This window comes from Nycticebus coucang, chromosome 17 (genome assembly GCF_027406575.1).
Source record: "Nycticebus coucang isolate mNycCou1 chromosome 17, mNycCou1.pri, whole genome shotgun sequence".
NCBI lineage: Eukaryota > Metazoa > Chordata > Mammalia > Primates > Lorisidae > Nycticebus > Nycticebus coucang.
The window spans coordinates 88,133,919-88,146,190 of NC_069796.1; the positions used below are offsets into that span (position 1 = coordinate 88,133,919).

General features: G+C 51.1%; 1 protein-coding gene across 7 annotated transcripts in view; it reads left to right on the forward strand.

Annotated features, from left to right (window-relative positions):
- Nucleotides 1-12,272, forward strand: part of C17H4orf50 (chromosome 17 C4orf50 homolog) — a 122,389-nt gene that overhangs the window by 37,407 nt on the left and 72,710 nt on the right. For all 7 annotated transcript variants that reach the window (XM_053567366.1, XM_053567367.1, XM_053567365.1 and 4 more), the window contains 3 exons: nucleotides 4,540-4,713; nucleotides 5,740-5,796; nucleotides 6,943-7,125. In XM_053567366.1, the coding sequence (XP_053423341.1) occupies nucleotides 4,540-4,713; nucleotides 5,740-5,796; nucleotides 6,943-7,125 (414 nt within the window). The remainder of the gene's footprint in view (nucleotides 1-4,539; nucleotides 4,714-5,739; nucleotides 5,797-6,942; nucleotides 7,126-12,272) is intronic.

The window sequence follows — 12,272 nt, forward strand, 5'->3', positions numbered from 1 at the left end:
GTTTATCTTTTCACATGTTTTATAAAATACCCTGTTTTCCCGAAAATAAGACATCCTCCGAAAATAAGACCTACTCACAGGAAAGATAAGAAGTCCCCTGAAAATAAGACCTAGTGCATCTTTGGGAACACACCTTAAAATAAGACACTGTCTTATTTTTGGGGAAACAGGGTACGTATCACAGTTATTCTGAAGGACTTGTGTTTTGATGCCAGTGTTTGGACCATCTCTTTGCCTGCTTCTACTGATTACTTTATTTCTTGGTGAACAGTCATGTTTTCCTGATTCTTCCTATATCTGGTAATTTTTTTTTAACTTTTTATGTTGGATATCACATATGCTATGTCATGGAGACCCCGGGTCATTATTTTCCTTTCAAGAATGTGGTGAGTTTTGTTTTGGCAGGAAGTTGAATGATCAGCAGATCATCTTATTCCTGGGTAGGTCTATGTCAGTTTTAGCCAGTCCTGGAGCTTGATGTTACTCCTGAAGCACGTTCCTTATTCCTAGGAGAGGGCATGGCCTTTCAGTGTTATCTGCTGAGTTCCAGAGCATTCACCAAAGCCTCTCCACTTTGGCCTCCAGAACTTTGCCGTCTTTTCGGCAGCGTGTGGCCTCTGGAATCTTTTCAGCAGTTACCCTCCCAGCTGCTGTCTCTGCAAGGCTTAAGGTCCTGTACTGTGTCATGGAGCATATGATTCAGCCAGGGGTGCAAGGGGCATTTCTAGGACAATGTTTGGATTTCTTCTCCACAGTTGTCTCTTCCCATTACTTTGTCCCTCAAACCCCAGCTGTCTCAGCTTCCTTCAACTCCAACCTTATTCCTCCGCCTGGTGGGACTACCACTCTCAGCTTGGGCTCTATTTCTTAAACTGTGGTTTGGAAAATGTTTCAGAGAAGAATCCAGGGATCATGTGGAGTTAGCCTTGTTGTGCTTGCTTTTTATCATGGAGTATTATAGTCCTGCAATGGTCATCTTTCAATGCTTGCAAAGAATTATTTTTATATATTGTCCCCAGATTGAATAGTTTGTCCAATACCAGGAACTGGGAGATCTGAGGAGGTAATTACTGAGCTGAGACTTTCAAGGTTAGAAAGAAGCAGCAAGGAACAACATTCCAGGCAGAGGGAGAAGCAAGTGGCCAGGGCCAGAGGCAGGAAGGAGTCTGGCTTGTCAAAAAGCCACATACTTGGCTGGTGAGGCTGGACCACAGCAGACAAGGACAGACGGGGCAGGAGATGAAATTGGAGACGTTGCTGTGAGGCAGGCTATGGAAGGCTCTAGATGAAATTGGAGACGTTGCTGTGAGGCAGGCTATGGAAGGCTCTAGATGAAATTGGAGACGTTGCTGTGAGGCAGGCTATGGAAGGCTCTAGATGAAATTGGAGACGTTGCTGTGAGCCAGGCTATGGAAGGCTCTAGATGAAATTGGAGACGTTGCTGTGAGGCAGGCTATGGAAGGCTCTAGATGAAATTGGAGACGTTGCTGTGAGCCAGGCTATGGAAGGCTCTAGATGAAATTGGAGATGTTGCTGTGAGCCAGGCTATGGAAGGCTCTAGATGAAATTGGAGACGTTGCTGTGAGCCAGGCTATGGAAGGCTCTAGATGAAATTGGAGACGTTGCTGTGAGGCAGGCTATGGAAGGCTCTAGATGAAATTGGAGACGTTGCTGTGAGCCAGGCTATGGAAGGCTCTAGATGAAATTGGAGACGTTGCTGTGAGGCAGGCTATGGAAGGCTCTAGATGAAATTGGAGACGTTGCTGTGAGCCAGGCTATGGAAGGCTCTAGATGAAATTGGAGATGTTGCTGTGAGCCAGGCTATGGAAGGCTCTAGATGAAATTGGAGACGTTGCTGTGAGCCAGGCTATGGAAGGCTCTAGATGAAATTGGAGACGTTGCTGTGAGGCAGGCTATGGAAGGCTCTAGATGAAATTGGAGACGTTGCTGTGAGGCAGGCTATGGAAGGCTCTAGACCCTTGTGATTGATCTTTTCTAAATGGGGTGGGAAGTGGCCAGAGGGTTTTGAGCAGAACAGTGTGATCCAACTCATACTGTAAATTGATTGCTGTCTGCTGAGAGGAAAGTGGGCCAGATGGATTCAGGGAGAACAGTCAAGATTCTGTGGTGGTGCAGTCAAGAGATTATACTAGATACAGGAACTCGGGGATAAAAACTGGAGTTGGAATCCATGGGTTTTGTGATGAATAGGCAGCAGAGGGCAAAGGGAGTGTCCCCTTCCTGTCATCCTGCGTCACAACCTGATCCTGTTACTCTTCCACCAAAGCCCCTTCTGCTCCCTCCTCCTGACTGGGAATGAAATCCAGGCTCCCTGCAGGGAGCCCTGCCCTGATGGTGAGACCCTTAGCGGCGTCAGCTGCCATTTGCACCCCAGACTCCGTACCCCGTGATGCAGCTCGGCCCCAATTCTCTCCACCCTACTTCTTCCCAGGCCTGCACCCCTGCTCTAGTCCTCCTGTTGGGGACATCTCCTCCCTGGCTGGGTTCCACACAGAGGAGTGTCAGAACTGACTCGCATGCATGTCTGCCCAGCTCTGCCTTCATGACACCATCATGGCAGCTGCTTGTGATTGGTCATGGGAGGAGCATTTACACCACGAAATCAGCAAACACGGCACATTGGTCCTGCCTCCCCGCAGCCTGGAGAGCAGTTGTACACTTGCCACTGCTTCACTCAGTGGGGCCCCTAGTACGGTGTCCCCACTAGGCTCTCCATGACTCCTGGCTTCCCTTCCCCCGCAGTGCTGAATTGCCTATGCTGGGGCCATTCTCCTCACCAGACCGAGCTCCCAGAGGGTCCCCAGCCCAAGGACAGGTGCAGCCAGAGAACATGCTCAGTGTCTGCTGGGGAGCAAGTGACTCACTGGGCAGTCACAGGGCTGCTGCATGGACAGTCCTGTGTGACAGGCAGGCTGGCCCCACATGCACTGTCATTCTCTTTAGTTTAGGACACATGCTGGATGCTCTCTTAAAACCATGGGACGAGCCCTTGTCCAAGCCCTGCCAGAGGAGGGAGGCAGAAGAGGCATCACACTTCTCAGAAAGTACAAGTTGTTTTGAAGTCTTGAATTTTCTGGAAGCATTCGGAGTACCCATCTGTTCTTGACAGGGCCCAGCCTGTGAATCTCAGGCCCACACGGTGTGAACTTCTATTAATTAAAACAATACATATCCCATTCAGTTGTCATGTTTTTTTGTTAACAAGGGAGATGCCCAGGCCTTGGTTCCTCCCTCTCCCACCCCCCACCCCTCTCCTTCCCAGACAGAGTAGTGCAGGACCCTTCCCACCTGCCTGGGAAAAGCTTGATGGGCCTTACAATCCCCTAGGCAGCTGCTTTAAACGGAATGTAGTCCACCTGGAGCCGGGGAAGGGCCTTCAGGACCTGCTGAGTTGCTGGGTTCCGATGGTCTCTGATGGGACTTCTAGCAGGGTTGGTCTTTCCCCAGACCCCTTTAGCAGTACGTATCAGGAGCTTAATGCTGCTTGTGCCTTTTCACCTAGAAGATGCCTCTCTGATGCTCTTAGAGAGAGAAACAGGGTATGTTTATGTATTTATGTGCAAGGTCTTTATCATAGGCCCAGCTATAGCAGCAAAATGCTGGGATGATCTGAGTGTTGGGGAGGCTGCAGACGGCTGTGTGTGCACTGACAACGGCGCCTTCAGCTTTACGTGGTGATACAGAAAAATGCTTTGGACTGGTGATAAGGAACAAAAACAGGAAACAAAAGACGTCTACTGTGTGTGAACTTTTTGATAGAAAAATACATGTCTGTATGTGTGCCTGTGTGAATGTAAGTTATCAAAAAATAAGAGCTTAGGCATACATGTCTGTATGTGTGCCTGTGTGAATGTAAGTTATCAAAAAATAAGAACTTAGGCTCCAGAGCCATTTGGGGGCAGCAGCGTCTCTGCAGTTTCATACACGCCCCACAGTGCTGACTCAGCTTCCTCCATCCCTCTTCTGCCTGCAGAGTGAAACCTGCCGCCCTCACCTGAGATCCAAGGAAAGTGAGGGGCAATTTTGCCCTAATTTAAGAAAACTCCTGTGGAGAATACAGTATTTTCTGTTTTACATAAATATATGACCCTTTCATGTAATAAGCACCTCGTAATTGGATTCGAATGTTCAATTTCATTCATCGTACTGTGCCCCTGGTATAATAGTGACTGATGGTCTATTACAACAGATCCTGGAATATCATTCCAGGTTGCATATTTTTGAAAATAATATTCTGGAATTTCCTAGACACCCCTCTCTCAGTACTCCTGTCAGGAAACAAGCGAGAGCCACCCCTCCTATAGGTACACATGTGTGGGCGTTAAGGGGGTGACTGTGTAGAAAATATGCAGACAGTTACAATGATTGTGTCAATGACAGGATTTGGGGGTGATTTCTGCTATCTCGTTTTCTCAAATTGCTTTACTGGGAGAAAAACGCAAGCAGAAAACAATTGAGAAGGAAAATGTGTCCTCTTTGCTAACCTAAGAATTTCAATGAGGTCTGTGCTTCCCACAGCCCCAGCGCTCAGAGGCCGGAGCTCCTGAGGAAGATCCCAGGCTGCGCGCCCGGCGACTCCATCACCAGGTGCTGACCCTGCAGTGCCAGCTCCGAGACCAGGCGGCTGCCCACAGAGAGCTGCAGGTGTCTCGGGACCAGGCCCTCGACCTCCAGGAGGAGCTCAAGGGCAAGGTCAGCTGGGCCAGTGCCACCCCTCAACCAGGGATCCCCCTCCTTCCCTCGGGAAGTGTGAGAGGGGAAGTGGGAATCTGCTGAGGACTCGCTGACCATTACTGGATTCTTATAGAACAGCATGATGAAGAACAAAGGGGGCCTGTGACCCTTCCATGTTGCTAGCCAGTGTTTAAGGGAATGGTACACTCACCCACATGCCTTGCACCGCTGGTGGCACTCACCTGTGCCATCCCTCCTCTCCACCGACCCAGCTGTCTCCCTAGAAGGTTCCTGGACTGCTTAAATCATAACTAAGGAAGGAGAGAGAGCAAAAGAGCTTCCAGTCCTTTTCAGGCCAGGCCCAGAAAGGCACCAGTATCTCTCCTGTTGTACCCTATTAGTCAAAGTGTCACAGGCCTACCCAGATTAGAGAGAAGGGCGTATGACCCACCTGTCACTCAGAGCAGTAGCAAAGAATCCATGTCCATTTTTAATCTGCCCCAACCAGTAACAAGAGTTTATGGAGCACTGACAGATGGCAGGCCTCGTTCTAAACACTGCATGAATCGATTCACCAAACCTCACTACAGTTCTGTCCATTTGGTGGACACTAATATTACCCCACTTTACAGAGGAGAAAACTGCTCTGGTGAGTGGCTGAGCTAAGATTGGGACCCAACAGTGTCTGGCTCAAGAACCCACATGTTTAACACCAGACCAGAAAACTACCACTCAGGACTCAGCACAAGGATTCTGGGGAGGCCTCCTTCCTGAAGGAGCAGGCGCTGGAGCTGGCCCTGGGGAGTGTGTTCAGGCAGAGCTTGTTCTCGAGTTTTCAGAATGTCTGTCCTTCCAGATCCTGCTGAGTGGGTGGTGGGAATAGCCCCTATTCTAGCAACGAGTCCCCGTGAGGGTGAAGAGGGGAGCCAGAGGGCAGCTACTCTGTGCCTGCTGGACGGAGAAGCCTCGGTCATGGCCAATGTGGGGTGGGGGGGTGGTGGGAGGGGTGGGGCTGTGTCCTCACACATGTCCTTCCCTTTTCAGCTTGAAGAACTTCAGAAAAAGCAACATGAAGCACATTTGGCTGTGACTCCTCTGAAGGTAATATGTTCTTCTAATCAATATGAAATATCTCCTTCCAAAAAAAGGGAGTTTAGCATTTTTCCCATTACCATGTGGTCCATCCCTCTGCCTCAGTTCATAAAATCACCACTCCTTTGCTCTTGGATCAAGTTCATCTCTCACTCCCCCCACCTCCTCTTTTGCCTTGTTTTATATAAACACGATAGTGCACATTTTTTCTTAGAAAGGTTTTCTTGTGTATCTGGACATTTATGTTTAGGGCAGATTCCCAGATGTGGCATTACTGACCCATCCTGTCCTAGCTGGACATGGAATGTGGCTAAGGGTGTTCATCTTACATGTGGGCCAGACTGGGGGGAGAAGGGTCTACTCTTTCTTTTGAGCCTCTGGGCAGGGGGGGAGGAGGACCCCTGGGCTAAGCAGCAGCAGAACACACTTATACCCAGCTCCACCAACCACCCTCCCTTGGGGGCCTCACTTGTCAGTGTGAGTTTCCTCGGCCATTAAATCAGAAATGCGAGCTGCTCAATCCCCCAAGTCACTTCCCATCTCAGAATTCCATATCTGTCTGAGCCTGGAGTTGGCATAGAAATCACAGTGATTGCTGCTGAGATGCCGGATGTTGCAGATGGGCAGTGGCAGGTCAGCTGTAATGTGAGGGCTTCACCCTCCTCCTGATTCTCATTATTTCATACATTCTATTTTTTTTAAGTGACAAGCATAATCCCTTATAAACTGTAAAGTTCTGTGTAAATGTGAAATAAAAGTAAAAACTCACATGCCTGTGCCCTCTCCTTCCTCCTGGTGCCCTTAACAAGCAGATGGGCAAGTCGAGGTATGGAGTGGAGCTTGTCACAGGGCTGTCCAGTGGTGGGACCCAAGCCCACTCTCTGGACTGTCTGCTGCCCTGAGCCAGGACCCCATGTGAGGGCAGTGGGGAGCCCCCAGGAGTATGTGGCCATCCACAAAGCAGCTCTGGCTCCTGGGTAGAGGCAGGCATCGCAGGAGGTGGCTCTGCTGAGCTGAGACAGAGCTGGGAATGTGCACAGGGATTCTTGGCTACCCCTCCCACCTTCAACCCTTGGCCTAGCTCAGCCATGCAGCACCCCCGGGATTCCAGCACACATGGACTCCCACAGACTCCCATGGACTCTCATCTTTCAGGCCAAGATTGCTTCCCTGGTCCAGAAGTGCCGAGAGAGGAACGGGCTGATCACACACCTGCTGCAGGAGCTGCACAGACACCAGCCAGCAAACCTCCTGCTGTCCGAGCTGGTGCAGCGCATGGTGAACGACGTGGCGCTGGCCGAGTACGCAGCTACATTCCTAGCTCCGGGAGTCTCAGAGGTAGGTTCCCACAGACGGCCCTGTCCTTCCCCTGCTTCCTGCAGACAGTGATTTTAATTCAGTGCCGTACATGCATCACATGTGTGTCACCAAGCGGTTCTTTCACATGTGCCCCTGGACCTGTGCACTTGCCGCTTCCTCTGGCACTGTGCTTTGCCCTCCCGGTGGCCTCCTATCAGCCTTCATGGCTCAGTTCAGGCAGGCTGCTTTGAATGCCACAGACCGCTGAGGTAGCCACACCCTGCTCTGTCCTCCATGGCATGTCAAGGGATTTTCCCCAGTTGTGGGAGTTCGTCTGCACCTCTCTGCTGGGTCCAGGGTCGCTCCGTAACCGTCTCTGTCTCCCCAGTGCATGGCTTTGAAAGAAGCTGCTCAGAGAATATCTGTTGAATGAATCAAGATCTCTTCTGATGTTCAACAGAAAAGGAAACAGGCCGGAGGGATTAGGAGGCATGTGGGTACACACGGGCAGCGCTGGTGGTGATGAGTGCTCTGCCAAAGGTGCTTTTAACAGCAGTGCTGCAGGCACTGTGGGTGCTCAGCTGCAGCTGCCCGCACACGTACACACAGCCTGTTCCTGGGAACAAGCCAGCAGCACCCCTCCAAGCTTGCTGGGCCCCTTATGACGTGTGGGTGATTTGAGCTCCCACTGTGATCCCAGACAGGGCTGTTTCCACGCAGCCCAGGGGGCTCTACCTGCAGGGGGGCCTCTCAGCCAGGGTGCACCAGGTCCGAGTCTCCCTTCAGCCCTTCCCAACCTGGTCTCTGCAAGGCCGACCTCCTCTGTTCCTTCTTTCCCCGGACAGCCTGAAGACAGCCTCAGATGTTCTCTGGTGCAAATCGCTGCACAGCCAAGGAGTGGAGGGGCTGGAGGCCAAAGGGTCTGCTCAGGGCCACTGCTCAGCTGGGTCTAGAGCCAGAACTTAAATTCAGAGCCCCAGACTCCCAAGCCAGTGCTCCTTTCTTGGCCTGAGGGATTCACATCTCCTTCAGAGCTAAAGTAAGGATGATAAAAGAGGGTAGAATCTTGTTGAAGTGCCTGGCACAGTCCCTGGGATGCACTTAGGGCCCAATTACTGTATTAAGTGAGGTAAGACTTAAAGCAAAGTTCCAGGGAAATGTTAGATGTAGCCAGTGTCACCCTGGAGGGCCAGCTGGCTGTCTGCTGAGGGGGTGTCATAGCAGGTAGGAGCTCACTTTCCAAGAGCTGCTCTGTGGTCTTGCAGCCTCCAAAAGTAGAACTGAAATGTTCAATGGGGTTGACAGAATGACTCATAATAACCAAACTCACAAAGACTGTTGTATAAACCAGAGTGTTACTTCATTAATTTCCTATGAATTATTAATTACCTACAGAATTACTGCTCAGGCTAAAGTATTGGATGGAGATGGAAGGGTGACAAACTGTCAGCGTATTCTCTGTCTACAGTCAGGTTATCTGGAAAGTCAAATTCATTCATTTCCTCATTTGTCAATAAACGCATATGCTCCGGCCACACGGGAGCCTAGAAGGAGAACAAGGAGAGTTAGTGTGTCACACTGGTTCACTCCTCTCCTGTAAGAATGTGTCCCCAGCTGGATGTGCCTCCCGAGAGACCAGGGTGTTCCTGCCAGACTTTTGAAAGGCCACGACCAATTCTGAACTCCCATGATGGGCGGCAACCCCGCTGGCCAATGCCGTCTCCATTGAGAATGTGGCTGCTGTAGGCTGTAGTCCTGAGTGGGCGTGGCCTCCGTTACCCCCTTTTCAGGTGACTTTGCATCCGCCTGACCCATTTTGCATTATTTATATCTCTCATTTTCAGAGAACATTTCAGGTCACAGAGAACACTCCCATTTTCATGATCTGGTCCCTGTTCCCTACACAGACCACAAAACCTGGCTCTGCCATTTCTCCGCCACAAATACTTATTGAGTACTACTGCCACCGGCCAGGCGTGATGCTGGGCGCTGGGGGAAGTGGTGAGCCAGACAGGACAAAACCTGCAGCACCAAGGCAGAAAAATCTTCACCTGCCGTAAGCGTCGTGAGGGAAATGGGTTCAGACAGAGACTGACTTATATGTGTGTGTCTTTGGACAAGACCCTAAATTTTTTTGAACCTTAGGCTTTACATCTGTAAAATGGGAATAAGACAACCCTCATGGCAGAATTGTGATTAGCGGTGTCTAGCCTTTTTTTCCCCTCTGGTGCACATTGGAAAAGAAGCATTGTCTTGAGCCACACATGAAATACACAAACACTAACAAAAGCTGATTAGCCGAAAAAAAAATCCATGCATACTTTTTATGATGTCCAACACCACAAATAAGCAAAAACAATCCTTGCAAAATCAGCATGAGGCCCATTGACTGCAGGCTGGACACACCTGGGCCTGAATGAGATAACTTGTCAAGCACACTGGACAGCGTCACCCACACAGTGAGAACCTGGTCCTGGGGTAGACTCAGGCCACCTGCAGGCACGGTTCTGTTTTTTTTTGAGACAAAGTCTCACTATGTCACCCTCAATAGAATGCTGTAGCTTCACAGCTCACAGCAACCTCAATCTCTTGGGCTTAAGTGATTCTCTTGCCTCAGCCTGCCAAGTAGCTGGCACTACAGGTGCCCACCACAATGCCTGGCTATTATTTTTTATTGTTGTTGTTGTAGTTGTCATTGTTGTTTAGCAGGCTCTGGGCGGGGTTCGAACCCACCAACACCGGTGTATGTGGGCAACACCCTAAGCACTGAGTTACGGGCACCAAACCAGACACAGCTTTATTTTATTGATTGATTAATTGATTGATTGAGACAAAGTCTCACTCTGTTGCCTAGGCTAGAGTGCTGTGGCATCAGCCTAGCTCACACTCCTGGGTTCAAATGATCCTCCTGTCTCAGTGTCCCAAGTAGCTGGGACTACAGGTGCCCACCACAATGTCCGGCTAAATTTTTAAAATATTTTTTTAAAGATAGAGTCTCGTGCATGCTCAGGCTGGTCTTTAAGTCCTGAACTCAAGGGATCGTCCTTCCTCAGCCTTCCAGAGTACTAAGATTACAGGCAGGCCTGAGCCACCACTCCTGACCTCAGGCACTGTTTTAAGCATTTGCTGTAAATTAACTCAAGTGGTCCTCCCTCCTGGAAGGAAGGAACTGTTATTATTCCCCCTTTTCAGATGTGAATACTGAGGCCCAAAGAGGTTACAAGTCTTGCCAAAGACACTTGTCTGTACCTCAGCTTCCTAACGCAGCAGTTGAGTAACTTACCTAAACAGTGGAGCTAGGATTTGAATGGCAGGGAAGTCTGTGCACAGATATTGTAAAAATTGCCCTTGCCATGGGGCAGTGACAGCTGTGTGGGGCTTCTGTTCCCAGTCTCTCCTGTACCTGGAAGGCCAATCTTTAGTTAGCACAATCTGTCCAGGGATAAGGCAGTAGAAAAATTATAATGTGTTTAAGAAATCAAGAGAACTCTAGGCTGGCTGTAGTGTGGGGTCCCTAGGGAGGTGTGGTGGGAGGCTGGTCTGGATCAGAGGTCACGGGCACCTGTCCACCCACGGGTGTTCATGCTCTTGGTTCTTTAGTTAATGAGGAGCAGGATTGGAGTAGCTTCAGCATGACGAGTCCAGCAGGGTGTGTGGGGTCTGCCGAGATGCAGTGGAGAGGCTGTGTGCAGTGCAGCTCCTCTGGGTCCACAGCCAGGCAGCGGCCAAGAGGAGCCCAGAGGAGCACAGAGTCCCCACGGTAGGGGTGGCAGCTCTTCCCGCTGGCAGCTGGGCAGGAAGCAGGTCCAGAGTTTCTGATTTTATGGCCACAACCTCTCATTTCAGAGAACACAGCTGGAACCGACGGAGGCCTTTGGGCCATGGCTGGGAGCCTAGGAGGCTGTCCGGCAGGCTGGAGAGACACTAATGGGCTTGGGCTGGGATGTGTCACAGCAGAGAGGGGCAGGCTCTGGGATCCCCAAGGCCAAGTGGTGGAGGGCTGGTGCACCTTCCTGAAACATACTTGAAGGGTCTAGGCCCCAGGGTGCCTGAGATATCCTGAGTCCCTCCCATTCTCTGGCCCCTGCCTTGGGATGGGGGCTCACACTAACCTCAGACATCCAGGAGCAGAGGGGATGTGGGCTGGCCGGGGGCCTGACTGGGCAGGCTGCCCTCATTTGTCCACTCCGTGCAACGATGGCTGAGACTCACACTGCCTGTCCTCTTACAGCAGTTGCCTGGATTTGTTCACTTCACCCTCCCAGCCCCCACTTCCAGGAGGAGGCTGAGCCTTGGAGTGGTCCAAGGGCAAGTCAGAGGGTGGCGGGCTGGGCCTGGGTTTGGGCCTGGGAGCTGGGCTTTTCTCGGTGCCACCCTTTCAGGAGGTGGTGTGAGCACCACGTGGTTGGGTCAGTGACCACCCCCATCACTGCACTGGAGTCTTTATCTTTCAGTTTTCTTTTCCCACCCTGGTTTGGGCTAGTTGTGGAAATTGAGCCTCAGTCAGTTGAGCCAACACGTGTGATGGGGTGGAGGTCGTGGGCATTGTGCTGCCATCTGTACTGGCATCTGCTGATGCTCTGTCCACGTCACCGACAAGCCACCCTTGAACTCACCCTGGTTTCCTTCCTCTGGCTCTCCTGGTTCTGTCTAGCTGAGGTGTCTGTTCTAGGGTTCAGCAGAAAGATTCCACGAGACCAGCTTGGCCAGCTCCCTACCCTGCTTTCCGCTTGGAACACAGGGCTCCTGTCGCCTCCAGGCATTAGTTGGAGTCGGGCACAAGGGGAGGACAGGCTTCCACTGTTTTTGGAGTTCTAAACCCTCTCTGGGGTTCTTCATTCCACCCTAAATGTGCCTGTGTCAAGGGCTCGGGGCCCTTTGACTTCCTCTCTGGTCCTCCCCACCCTCCAGCCCCAGAGGACCTACCTGTTTTTGCTTTTGCCTGGACCTGGGCTGCTGCTATTCACAAGCTGGACCAGACACCTTTGCTATTTGTTTCTGGTTATGTCAGTCCCACCCCAAGACCTTAGAGGCTGGTGCCCAGGTATCAAAGGAGGAGAGAAGGGTGCCAACATGGCCCTGGGTGACGTGGCAGCTTGCTGTCCTGCCCACAGGCCCCATCAGAGAACTTGATGCCTTGCCCCCCACCCCCGAGCTTTCTGAACTCCTGGGTTGTGAGGTTTACT